This window comes from Alosa alosa, chromosome 1, assembly GCF_017589495.1.
Source record: "Alosa alosa isolate M-15738 ecotype Scorff River chromosome 1, AALO_Geno_1.1, whole genome shotgun sequence".
Classification (NCBI taxonomy): domain Eukaryota; kingdom Metazoa; phylum Chordata; class Actinopteri; order Clupeiformes; family Clupeidae; genus Alosa; species Alosa alosa.
Genome location: NC_063189.1, coordinates 15018219 through 15031545, shown reverse-complemented (window position 1 = coordinate 15031545; position 13327 = coordinate 15018219). Strand labels below are relative to the sequence as shown.

General features: G+C 41.4%; 1 protein-coding gene across 1 annotated transcript; it reads left to right on the top strand.

The window, feature by feature from the left end:
* Positions 1-203: 203 nt before the first annotated feature.
* Positions 204-12972, top strand: LOC125295158 (endothelial zinc finger protein induced by tumor necrosis factor alpha-like). The gene is made up of 5 exons (XM_048244344.1): positions 204-408; positions 5933-6140; positions 6516-6752; positions 10474-10596; positions 10825-12972. The coding sequence occupies exons 1-5, from the start codon at positions 353-355 to the stop codon at positions 12409-12411; spliced, it is 2211 nt and encodes a 736-aa protein (XP_048100301.1). The 5' UTR covers positions 204-352; the 3' UTR covers positions 12412-12972.
* Positions 12973-13327: the final 355 nt, after the last annotated feature.

Below are 13327 nucleotides of genomic sequence, written 5' to 3'. Positions count from 1 at the left end.
CGACATCAGTTCTCGCTCATCCTCGCTACTGGGCGAGAGAGAAACGTGTGACTGAAACCTATTTTTTTACCGTCTATCACTGAAACACACTCACACGCTTGTCTGGTAGCCGTGCTAAGCAAAATAGCAAATTGTTAGTTAGTATTGTTATTGTGAGTGCTGCAAGCTCGAGTGCAGCTTTTTGTTTTTTTTTTTTTGGGGGATGGAGGATCATACATATTCTCGACCACATGAGAAGGTGTCGAGTGAGAGGCCAAATGAGCGAAAAATAGTATTGAGAAGAGCACGAGATAAGAAGTGCAAGAAGACCAGGGTGAACATTGGAGTGGCTTTTCCCAGATGGAAAGCGCTCATGAGGAACAAGGATTTCGAAAGGGACGTCGAAGTTGCCTGCTTTCTTCTCGACAAGTAATTCAGCCTATTTGTCTAAATTCAAAGTTTTATAATCGATTGGCTAACTATGGCGTCAATGGCGAAAGATAAATTATTTTCTGGTCCCTACCGACTGTGCCTTGAATTAGCCATATGGTGTTTGTCAATGTTTTGTAGACCATTCGTATTTGGATGGCTGTTAGATTGTAGATAATACTAGAAATGCAATTCCGAGGAATTACACGAGGGGATGCAATCTGCTGGTTAGGGTGTTGGTGGGGCTGTTGACCTTGTGATACCTGCAAAGGTGCTTTTGGAGTAACCAAATTTGAATCTTGTGTGACATGGCATTCTTGAGATATAACACTCAAGGTGTTTTTGACCTTCAACCTCCAACATCAACTCACTTCATCTTGAGTCCATAAAAACACTCGTATCAAATTTGAAGCATGTACGTCAAGCCGTTCTGGAGATATAATGCTGAATGCATGAGATATGGCTGGGACTTTTATTTTGACACACAGGAAACACTTTAACAGGATGTGTAGTTCAGGTAGAGCTAGATTGTATGCTTAGAGGCTGAGACAGTTGAATTCCTCACAGGTGACACCTGTGCCAGTGTTCTGATTAGCCTGGGAACTGCTCTGAGAACTACTTAACGAGCACAGCTGGCTCTATTATGACATCAGACCCCATTCAAGTCTATGTGGGAAAAATACACTTTTAATTACAAATATCTCAAAAAGTATAAACTTCTCAAAAATGAAAAACGGATAGGACGGTAAAGCCTTGGAAGATCTACGGAACGGTGTTTGAACCAAATTTGTACGTTAAGCGGTTTGGGCTGAATAGCGCGCACAAAAAGGTAAAAAGAGAAATAATAAGACGTTTTCGGATTTCAATAGAGGGGATGCATCCCCTCTAACAATTAGTATAGTACAATTGTACCAGTTCTCTAACTACTTCCTACTTCACACAAGACACAAGTCTGTGATGTTGAGGGGACCCTTTTGTATAACATGCGGGACTACTCCCCTCGCTTCCAGCCATTGACCTGGCAAACGTCCGGTCAAAAGCAAACAAGATAGATGAGCTGCTGCTTCTAAACCAAACCAACTCGGGACTTTTACAGATCTGCCTCCCTGTGTTTTACCGAACAGCACAGCAGAGGTTATACTTCCTGAGACGGCTAAAGAAGTTTAATCTGCCTAAGGAGCTGCTGACCACTTTCTACTCGGCCATCATTCAGTCAGTCATCTGCACCTCCATCACTGTCTAGTTTGGGTCAGCCACGAAACTGGACAGGGCCACACTGCAACGGACAATTAGGGCTGCAGAGAGGATCATTGGAGCTGACCTTCCCTCCATCCCGGACCTGTACCGGTCCAGGGTAAGGAAAAGGGCAGCAAAAATCTCTACAGACCCCTCACATCCTGGTCACAAACTGTTCAACCTCCTTCCCTCTGGTAGACGATACAGGGTACTGTTTGCCAAAACCACCCGACACAAAGACCGCTCCTTCCACCAAGCAGTCACTCTGTGGAACACTAAGAAACAACAAGAAACAGGAGTTACACAGTCCATCAACACTTTTTTGCTACCTCATGTGTACTTAAATCTTAGTTACAATAATTGTTATTAATACATTATCATTGCACTGAACTGCCTTGCACTATTTATATTTAATCAGTCTATACTGATATTGCCGTATTCCACCCTCTTTTCAATGTATATTGCATCTTGCTTGTGTCTTCTGAGGTGTCCACGGCTTGGCAACCTTGACGGGGACAACAAGGTAGTGTTCATTCCTCAGCCACACTCCCATGGACAATTGCATTACCCTATACCACCTTAGTGTCTATTTGTTTGCAAATGTGCACTGTATTTATTCTTATCCATAGCCATATTCTACTGCCCTTCATTCTATTCTTACTGTTCTGTTTTTATTTTTTTCTATGTTCTTTATTTTTTACTCTTATATGTTAAGTGAGAGTTGTACTTTGAGAGCAAAGATTAACCAGAGTCAAATTCCTTGTTTGTTTACACCAACCTAGTCAATAAAGCTGATTCTGGTATTAACTTTGATTCAATATCATGTGGATTTTACTTGCTCTGCATGGTTTTCTGGGTTGACCGAAACAAATTCCAAGTACTACAAAACAATGTTATTTGGTACTTGTTTAAAGCCCCCCCTATACTCATATTGATGGGGACGAGTTGACTTTATACTACTGTACAGGTCTACTACCCGTCCATCTAAGAGTAGAACAACTTAAGCTGAACCATATGTTTAACATTGTTAATGCTCATGCCCCAAAATACTTATGCTCCAATGTAACCATGGTCCACACGCAGCATAGTCATAACACGAGTCGGAGTCAAAGATCCTTGATTACTCCAGAGCCATATAAAGGTAGAGTTGCGACAATGGGTGTTCAAAATTCGTTAAGGTCACGTGGTTCATGTAAACTTCAAATAGTTCCCGGAAGTGATTGACAATGGATTAGAATGCATTAAATAGGCTACTGTTCAATGATCGACAGAGCCACGATTTTGGTTAATTGACAGTCAATAAATGCATTGATATACAATATTTATAACACAGTGTAATTATTGTGTAAACTATGTAGTTATCCTACCATTACAACAATATTAAATTAAATTCCAGACCTTATATCTTAGCCTGCTATATAAGGTGACGTTTTTTTCCGCCCTTTTACGTATGTGTCACTTAATATTAATTTCTGTACAAAATCAAGACGGGAGATTCTTTAGAAAACGCAATTGCACCCACCCCATAAGTGTATCTAAATTATCGCTATATAAAATAAATGACCTCGTACAGTGTGACTCGAAAAGCTGTGAACAGTGTTTTTGAGACTGCGTGTAGCCTACAAAAGCGCATGGAGTGAAATTTTGATTGCAACGAGAAACTGTAACACAGCTAGTCTAACATTACTTGTTTGAGCTTTCTACCCCGCGTTTCCTCTGGTAGTCACTGATCTGAGCTAATGAGCGAATTACCTAACCAAGCCTAGCCTATCGTCGCGGCAGAATAAAAAAAAGTGTACAAGTTTTTTAACATCTCCAGTGTAATGGTGGGCATTCTAAGTTAACCGTAGCATTAGACCTACCTATTTAGTAACCCCATGGTAATGCGAGTGATCATAATGAAATATAAAACGTGACATGTAAGTCCTTCGATAAATAACCAGGATATGAACTCAAACGATGACTATGCTGTTCATGTTTGTCATTCACCGTGCTGTGAACAGCAGATGCTAGGCTAAAGAGCTTGAGATTCAGACAGGTGAGCACCTGGAAATGGTGTGCATTGTGTCAGAAAATAGCAATTTGATCAGTGATCATGCATCATCAGCGCAAGCTTGGTTTGAAACTTTCTGGGGATGGGGATTTTACACGATCCTTCATCACTGGGCTAGTGTGCCCTGCTATGTTAATATGACCTGCTGATGCTAACAGCTGCAGCTCCCTCGAATCTAGGTTCTCTCATGCATAGGCTAGCTTTTGCCAATGAAAATGAATGCAAAATAAAAAATAAAAAAAGTCCTGCTCCTAACTGAAGAAACGTTTACGTTACCAACAATGTTAACAACAAACTCAGTTTCACTGCTACAAGTAGGCCTACAAAGTTGGCTGTAAATATGCTTCGCCATATTTAACGAACCAGCTAGCTTTGTGATAACAAAATCTTACCTTTTATGTGTTTAGTCCACTGAAAGTTATCCACATATCAAACGATTAAATCCAGTTATGGAGGAATTGTTTTGGGGAAGCAGTTGCACTTTATCCCACTTTTGCTGCCCTTTTTAAAATTAAACCACTTAAATCCATAGCCTAGAAAAGCATTGCATAACGTTACAACTATGTTGACATGATGGTAAAGCTAAATGCCCAAGACACGTCACGTCATAAAAGTTATAGGCTACAAACGCAAAAACTTAATGACAGCTCGTTTGTGGTGTTGCCTAGTGCTGCCTAATTGAAATGGTATAGGCAAGGTTTATCTTATATTAGGTTTTTATGTGTGGCACATTTATTGGGCTTTAGCCTCTTTTAATTTATTTGATAAGGAACTGATAAAAACTGAGCAGCAGAAAAGCTGTCATAGTCGATACATAAATAGTTTATTATTATAATTAGGTTATTAATACTATTACTTTACTGTTTATTATTATTATTATTATTATTATTATTAGGATGAGCCAATAATGTAAATCTGAGTCTGAAATGTTGGCTACAAACAGTCTGTAACTGCACTGCTGCTAGTATAAATTGTTAACTTTCGGGAACTATTTGAGGCTTCCATTAGCCGCCATTGTTGAAAAAAAATGGAACATTAGCGTCAATGGAGTTGTCGCAACTCTACCTTTATATGGCTCTGGATTACTCCGCTTTATCCCTCTGCTTGAATGTAACAGTTTTGAACAAATCTGTACAGCGTGGTTATGATGCTAACATTGCTAATGTTTTATTAAAACATGCATGCAGGTTCTTATATTTGTGGCAGCCCACCACAATATCAACATTGACTGGTCCACCACACAATGATTTTCTGTTGTACTATTTAAATTGGATGAAATCCTTTCATTGTATAGCTATGTGCACCTTTGTGCAGTCTCTCAAAGAACCTGCATGCATGTTTTAATAAAACATTAGCAATGTTGTTAGCATCATAACCACGCTGTACAGATTTGTTCAAAACTGTTACATTCAAGCAGAGGGATAAAACCAAATGAGGTGAGTCGGAGGGTTATTATTATCTATATCTCACCTTGTAAATGTAAGTCAGGTTTCTTGGCCAAGTATACTTGCGTATACAAGGAATTTGGTCTCTGCATTTATCCCATTTGTGAATTAGTGAACACACAGTGAGGTGAAGCACACACTAACCCGGAGCAGTGAGCTGCCTTGCTACAGCGGCGCTCGGGGAGCAGTGAGGGGTCAGGTGCCTTGCTCAAGGGCACTTTAGCTGTTCCTACTGGTGGGGGATTGAACTGGCAACCCTCCGGTTACAAGCCCGAAGCCCTAGCCAGTAGGCCACGACTGCCTGCCGCTGTAAAACGGGCGAATTGCAACAAAGCTAATAGATGACGGCAACTAGGCGGCTCACCTTATTTGGTTTTATCCCTCTGCTTGAATGTAACAGTTTTGAATAAATCTGTACAGCGTGGTTATGATGCTAACAACATTGCTAATGTTTTATTAAAACATGCATGCCGGTTCTTTGAGAGACTGCACAAAGGTGCACATAGCTATACATTGAAAGGATTTCATCCCATTTAAATAATACAACAGAAAATCATTGTGTGGTGGACCGGTCAATGTTGATATTGTGGTGGGCCGCCACAAATAAGTTGTGGTCAATGTATGGGAAACACTGCTTTTAATGCATCTTCCTGTAGTTAACTTTTGCAGCCCTTCAATTTGTGAGGCAAAGTGACCGGGGGGAGAGAGAGAGAGAGAGATATCTGACATACATTTCCATCCATTTTATCAAGCCATTAGTCTGACTGCTTTGTTTCCTTTCCTCTTGCAGCCATGTTGGTGCAGGCGAGGTCGTCGTGCAGTTGGAATGCCTGCTGCAGCTGTTCCAGAGGTGCTTTGAATGCTGCAGCACGTGCAGCATCCGTAAGAGACGTGAGGGAAGGTTCCTCAACGTGACGCAGAAGTGCCAGCAGTGTCAAGCCAGTAGAAAGTGGAGAAGCCATCCACCTGAACAGATCAACCCAACAAGCAACCAGGAGGTAGGGTCCAGGTGCTTTATTACCAAGATTATAACCAGGAGGTAGGGGCCAGGTGCTTTATTACCAGGAGGTAGGGTCCAGGTGCTTTATTACCAGGAGGTAGGGTCCAGGTGTTTTTATTACCAGGAGGTAGGGTCCAGGCGCTTTATAACCAGGAGGTAGGGGCCAAGTGCTTTATAACTTGTTTCTACCTTGTTAAGAAATTACCTCAGTGTTTATATTTTCAGTCAAATTATGCCTGAGAAATCAGCAGGAGCAGAATTAGAAATAGTCCCAGACCAACATGTTCTGTGTAAGTTAGGGGAAATTAAGGTTTATTAAGAGACTTGTTGAAATCCATATGAATTTAAACAACTGTGTTGGTGTTTAACAAAGGTTGCTGAGGAGACAGTGCTGTTGTCTTTTGGGGACTCTGACACCGGAACTGACGAAGAAGTGGTAGATCGCAGCCCATTAAACCCATTTGGGGAAACAGAATCTGTGGGAGAGGATGAAGTCCAAGTTCAGGACGCATTGAGCCAATTGCGGAAGGACAATGAAGAAGACGAGGAAAGCCGAGGTCTCCATCATGTAAACAGTTCAAAGGACTCGAGCCACATAAAGACAGAAAAGGTACCCACATCCTCTCATCTGTAGGGAAGATATTATTGAGTCTTGTACCAATTTTGTTTTAATGCATTTATTTATTTTTGGTCTTCAATGTGTAAACTGCGCGGTTCAATTTCAGTCTACCAAGACTAAACAACTGGTTACTAAGGAAGAGCAATCTAGTGCAGATCAATTGTGGTCACAGCATGGGAGCCATCCATTAGTTTGTAAGGAGGTTCCGGAAGCGGCTCACTGAGGGAATGCTATGCTCTTTGGGATGTACAGTGCTGCGCACTCCGTTCTAGTCATGCGCTGACAGACGGAGGCTCCCATGCTGTGATCTAGTGTTAATTTCGTCAGACGAGACGAGGAAATATGTTCGTCAACGACCTTTTTTTTCATGACTAAGACGAGACGATGACGAGACGGCAGTAATGTCCTGAAACACTGACTAAGACTATCTTAAGATGAATTATTGTTGACGAAAAAAGACGAGACTAAAATGTTTTGCATGAAATAAGAACTAAGATAAAATCTCTTCATTTTTAAGTCTACAAAATGAGAAGACAGAATATCTAGCTGTTATGTTTTCAAAATATTCGAATGAGTTCATAACATAACAGCTTTCCTGTAGGCTAGTCTACGTGCTGTTGCTGCAACCCTGTGGCTGCAACTTCTAAACTACATGGAACAAGAACACTGGAGATTTCTGCCAGAGTTACCAACTAACTACCTAAGCTTTATGCCACAATGCTACATACCCAGAAGTTGAAGCTTCTCTCATACAAATTAACATCCACCAGAATGTCCATATTAAAATGTTCATCATGTAATGTCAACTATTTAACTAGTTAGACTGATGATGCAAAGTTTGCTAGCAAGTAAGCTAATATGGAAAGTTAAGCTAGCAAGTTAGCTATGGCTAAGATGGAGAGTCTGTTTGGGGAATGTGTTGTGTTTACGCGATATCGCCATCTAGCGGCGGAGTAAAACATTAATACTTTGGTCTCACGACAGTGTTTCTCAAACTTTTTTCAGTTTCAGGACCACTTAACTAACCCTAGCTAAAAAAAAAAAAAAAAAGATTAGACCTACTTCAACAGTAGCCTATAATTAGTCTACACAATAGGCCTACTCACTGAACCACCTTGCTTATTGTCTTTGCACTTTGCTTATTGTGTGGATTCATACTGTATGATTTAAACTGGCATATCTTACATAGACAGTGTTGCAGAACTGTTTTTACATACAAGTTGGTTCAATATTGCAAACAACTCATCTATATTATATTTTACCACGTCTGCTCACGGACCACTTGAGATAGCTTGCGGACCACCAGTGATTCCCGGACCACACTTTGAGAAACACTGGTCTACGAATATGACAGTGATCCAGTCAAATCTTTTACTGTCTATGGTCAAATCCCAGCCGAGCTATAACTGTAGCTCGACTTACCTGTGCATGTAAACATACTGACTGACAAAAATCAGAATGAGTAATTATAACAGACGAGTAGCCCTGTGGACACACAATATTGTTGGAAAATTGAGATGTGTGAAACACTATTTGACTCAAATGGTAATCAGAAATAATTTGTTATAAAAAAAGACTAAAATGTGTTGACTAAAACTGACTAAGACTAAGATACCTTTAGTTTTCTTATGGCTAAAACTAGACTAAAATGACGAGACTTTTAGTTGACTAAAACTTGACTAACAAAAATGATATTTGAATGACTAAATATGACAAAGACTAAAAAGGACATTTCGTCACAAGACTAAGACTAAATTAAAAATAGGTGACAAAATTAACACTACCACAACTGATCTGCACTCGATTGCTCTTCCATAGTGACCATCTGTTTTTGTCACGTTGACTGATCCTGTGGTTGCCATATACTTTCAACTAGACACACCAAATTTGTAGATGTGTGTATTTCCCCAAGATGAACAACACTCGTATGTCTATCAGCCATGACCAACAGGAAGTGAGGCAATTGGGATTTTGTGCATTATGTAAATTATCCATTTTTATGCACTTCTCAAAAACGATTGATCCAATTCATGTTAAAGATGGTAATGTCAATATGTTGCTGAAACTAAATTGCAAAGCTTTTTTTCATATGTTATATAATATGTTGAAATGGAGAAACAATGAATTTTAAAGGGGTGATAGAATGCAAAGCAGAATTTACCTTGACATAGTTGAATTACAATTCAGTATGTAAAACAAATATACAGGGAACATCAAAATCCCATCGTCACCTCCTTGATATGGATATCTCACCTTGAAAATGTAAATGTAAATCAGGTTTCTCGGCCAAGTATACTTGCGTATACAAGGAATTTGGTCTCTGCATTTATCCCATTTGTGAATTGGTGAACACACAGTGAGGTGAAGCACACACTAACCCGAAGCAGGGAGCTGCCTTGCTACAGCGGTGCTCGGGGAGCAGTGAGGGGTCAGGTGCCTTGCTCAAGGGCACTTTAGCCGTTCCTACTGGTGGGGGATTGAACCGGCAACCCTCCGGTTACAAGCCCGAAGCCCTAGCCAGTAGGCCACGACTGCCTGCCGCTGTAAAACGGGCGAATTGCAACAAAGCTAATAGATGACGGCAACTAGGCGGCTCACCTTATTTGGCTCTGGTCTGTGCCCCTGTAATGTACACCAGCACATTTCCAGCTTAATGCAGCAGCACCTTCCCTGGAAATTCGATGACGCCGGACTTCAGTAGGCTAGATGATCCAGGTCGGCCATACATGCAGATAAACATCATTTGTTTGGCTTTTTAATGCTTGGATTTTGTTAAAGTTAGCGAGTAGTAGACACTGTACACTCTAAAATAGCCTTTATTGTAATCCAAAAACAAGTCTGAAATGTGTAAGATATTTGACGTTGGCAAGTTAGCAAGATAACAAGCTAACTACACTACACTGTTTTGAAAGGACACGTCTCGTGAATCCAAACATCTTTATGAACCTAAGACTAGCAATGCATTCCGAATTAAACTGTTTTAGCAATGAAGTTTTCTGTGTGTTTTACACCCTGTGCAGTGGGTAGGGAGTAGAGTGTAAGGCAAATTGGACAGACTGCTCATAAACAGCATATCTATGGCTCGCATTTACTGATAATGGGTGCTGCCATCTTGGAAACTCTTAACTCCGGGTACTGTGGGATCGACCGAGCTTAGGAATCGGGATAGAACTTCAGGGGGCATCCATGGGCATTGCTTTTGAAACTTCCTGTTGCAAACAACTCAGTGACCGACTCGGGTGGCCAAATGGAACACGGCATATGGAACAATTAAGTTTACTGCATGTATGTCAATTGACAAATGACTACAGTAGGCTGTAGGGTAAGACTGACTATTTTCCTGAAGCCAGTGAAGCATTTTTGCTGGCACAATGATGGGAGGCAAAGCATGAAAGAGGCAGCTTTTCTTTGTCATTCTTCAGTGTTTCCCATACATTGACTTATTTGTGGCGGCCCACCACAATATTAACACTGACCACCACACAATGATTTTTCCAGGTTGTACTAAATTGTACTTAAATGTGGTTAGCATCATAACCACACTGCGCTAATTTGTTAAAAACTGTTGCATTCAAGTTAATTCTGCAAATCTTCAAATATAATTAAATTCTGTGGAAAACATCTTTCTTTCTTTCTTTCTTTCTTTCTTTCTTTCTTTCTCAAATGTTTTTAGCAAGACAAAGTAATGCAGCTGTCTATATGTCTTGTCCAGGAGGAAACACTGGCCTTCTCGCATGGGCAGTTAGAATTCTCAACATTTATCCAGAAGGAGGAATATGATGCCAGGAGCCCGGCTGCTGAGGCTGAACTGGCCCCTAACAACACTTCAGTGGAGGCAAGTCCGATGTCTCAGTGCCGGCAGTATTGATAGCTTGACTTTTTAAATGAAAAGGGAAAAATGGCACAATTTGTGATTAAACGGATAAGCAAGAACATATGTGGAAAAGGAAAATCCATATTATCCAGATGGACTTTATCTAAAACTGATATAACTAATTCACTCAGGTTTTTGGTAATGCTGTTTGCCTAAGGCTCACTCTAAAGGTGGTCTTGTTTTCTACAGGTGAATGATTCAGTTATCCACACACCTGAGGCCACGGTCAACAGGTTAAATGGCCGAGAGGAAGATGGGGAGGAAACGGTTGTGAAAATGGAGATGGAAAGCGATGATGAAGCGAATGTGCAAACTGAAGGAGAAGACGGCGATGGAGAGGAAGAAGAGGACGAACAAGGAGAAGAAGAGTTAGAGATGCAGGACAGTGATGACGAAGAGTATGGTGGTGGTGGTGATCATGAGGAGGATGATGATGATGATGATGATGATTGGCATCCGGTCTCTGAGGGATGGAAGCAACTCTCGGCACCTGAAAGTGACTCCAGGTCCCATCCCAATCCGGACTCTGAGACAGAGGTCCTCCTACCACTGGCATGGTGTTCTGTGTGCAGCTCTGGGTTTAAGCATGACTGCTTCAGACAGCGCCACAGCCGACTCTACGGATGCCTCAGGTGTGGCACCAAAAGACAGATGGAGAAAGATGGAGAAGTAGCAGAGGTAACCACCACCAACAACAACCAAGAAACCTGCACGAACCAGGAACCCAGCATCTGTAACACCCAGACTGTCTCTGATGTTGGCAGACACAAGAACACCTGCGGTTCAAAACAATGTATTGCGAGTGATGGCAATCAAGATGGTGTCAGTGCAAATAAGGAAGAGCTAACCACTAGTAATGGCAGCCAAGAAGCCTCCAGCATTACAGACTGTGGGAATGGCACTGTGGGGACTTTGTACATTGACATCCATGGACAAACTTGTGGAAGCCACACTGAGATCACCCAAAATGGCCACCAGGGAGAAGCCTCTAGTAGAAACCCTGATAAAGAGCACTCTTGGTCACTACACATTGACAACCTGGCTGTTCTTTTCAAGAGTCTCAACGACTTCAAAATCCATGCTATGCAGTGGCACGGCATAACCCAGTTTCGCGAACTCTGCACGGACTGTGGTAAGTTCATCAACATGGTCAACATGGTTGACGGTGGACCCAGTCACGTCTGCGAACACAAAGCTAAGCCTATCGTCTGTCCCAGCTGTGGCAAACGGTTTGCCACTGAGGTTGGACTCCGAACACACAGCGATCGAATCCACAATGAGAAGTACAGCCTCACCTGTCGCTACTGCCTCGAGGCTTTTAAGTCACCTGAAGACAAAGAGGAGCATGAGGAGAGCCATGAAGCTGAGGTGCTGAAGTACCACTGCCCTGACTGCTCCCTGCGCTTTTCAGACCGCCCCAGTTGGTGTGCCCACAGGAAGAGCCATTGGCCCAATGGGAAGCACATCTGTGAGGTCTGTAGTAAGGGCTTCCGCTCTGCTGGTGTGCTCATCAGACACATGGCCATTCACACAGGGCAAAAGCCCTACAGCTGTAAGCTGTGCGACCGCTCCTTCAACCAACCAGGCCATCTCAAGTCCCACATGCGTCTCCACACAGGCGAGAGACCCTTCAAGTGCCAGGACTGTGGGCAGTGCTTCAACCACAACGTCAGCCTCAAGAACCACATCCAGCGCCACCACGGACCTGGAGCTGATAAAAGGAACAGCGGAAAAGGAAGAAAAGAGAGAATGAGAAGGAAAAAAAAAAACAGTTGAGATTTTGATTTTCAATACTAATGAGGTATTTAGGACCATACAAAGAAGTTTTAGGAAAGGCTGGCATATTTGTTCTGAGTAATACACCTGATCAAGACGTTCCAGGGAGAAATGAAAGGGTGGCGCTTTCTGGAGTTTTGCCAAGAGATCTACTGTGTAGCTGAACTTCTGTAAAAGTTGGCAAGCCACGTTCTGTTTGTATGCAATGCCAGAAGACTGTGCAGTTCCCTTGTCCATCATAGGATGATTTAGACTGAGAATTGCAGCACAGTGTTCAGAAAGTATGGCTACGTCAAAGGCCACTGAAATGAAAATACTAGTTTTGTATTACAATATTTTTTTGTAAAAAATACATAAATTTATATACATGTATAAATGTATGAATACATTTTCTAATGTCAACTGTTAAGCTCTCTGTTTGACTGCTCCAATTGGCTGTCCTCATTGTCTGTTCCTGAAAGATACGGTAACTTACAATTTGTATATAAATGACATTTGCTATGAATTCTTTATCTGGGCTGGCAGAGTTTCTTTTTTTAAATGAAATGGTTTACAAATTAAGTTGCATTTGGACAATTTATTGTTTCCCTTTTGCAATATTGTGATGTTAATAGCCCTATTGTGCATGTCTATGTGTAATGTGACAAGAAAAAGGGTTACTTCACGGAGTTTAAACAGAAGGGAAGAAGTGGCCTTATACCAGACTTAGATTAGGGCGTACAGGATTGAACTGTACTTTACAAATAGTAGGAAAGGGTAATAGCTTTATGCATAGAATTGCAAGACAAAGAAGATGTAGAACGTGTACCTTTTGCATATGAGAAATATAATGATAAAATTATCTGGTAGGAAATGGAAGGAGAACTCAATACATGATATACTCGAAGAAAATGGCATGACAAGGGAGAGAGTTAAA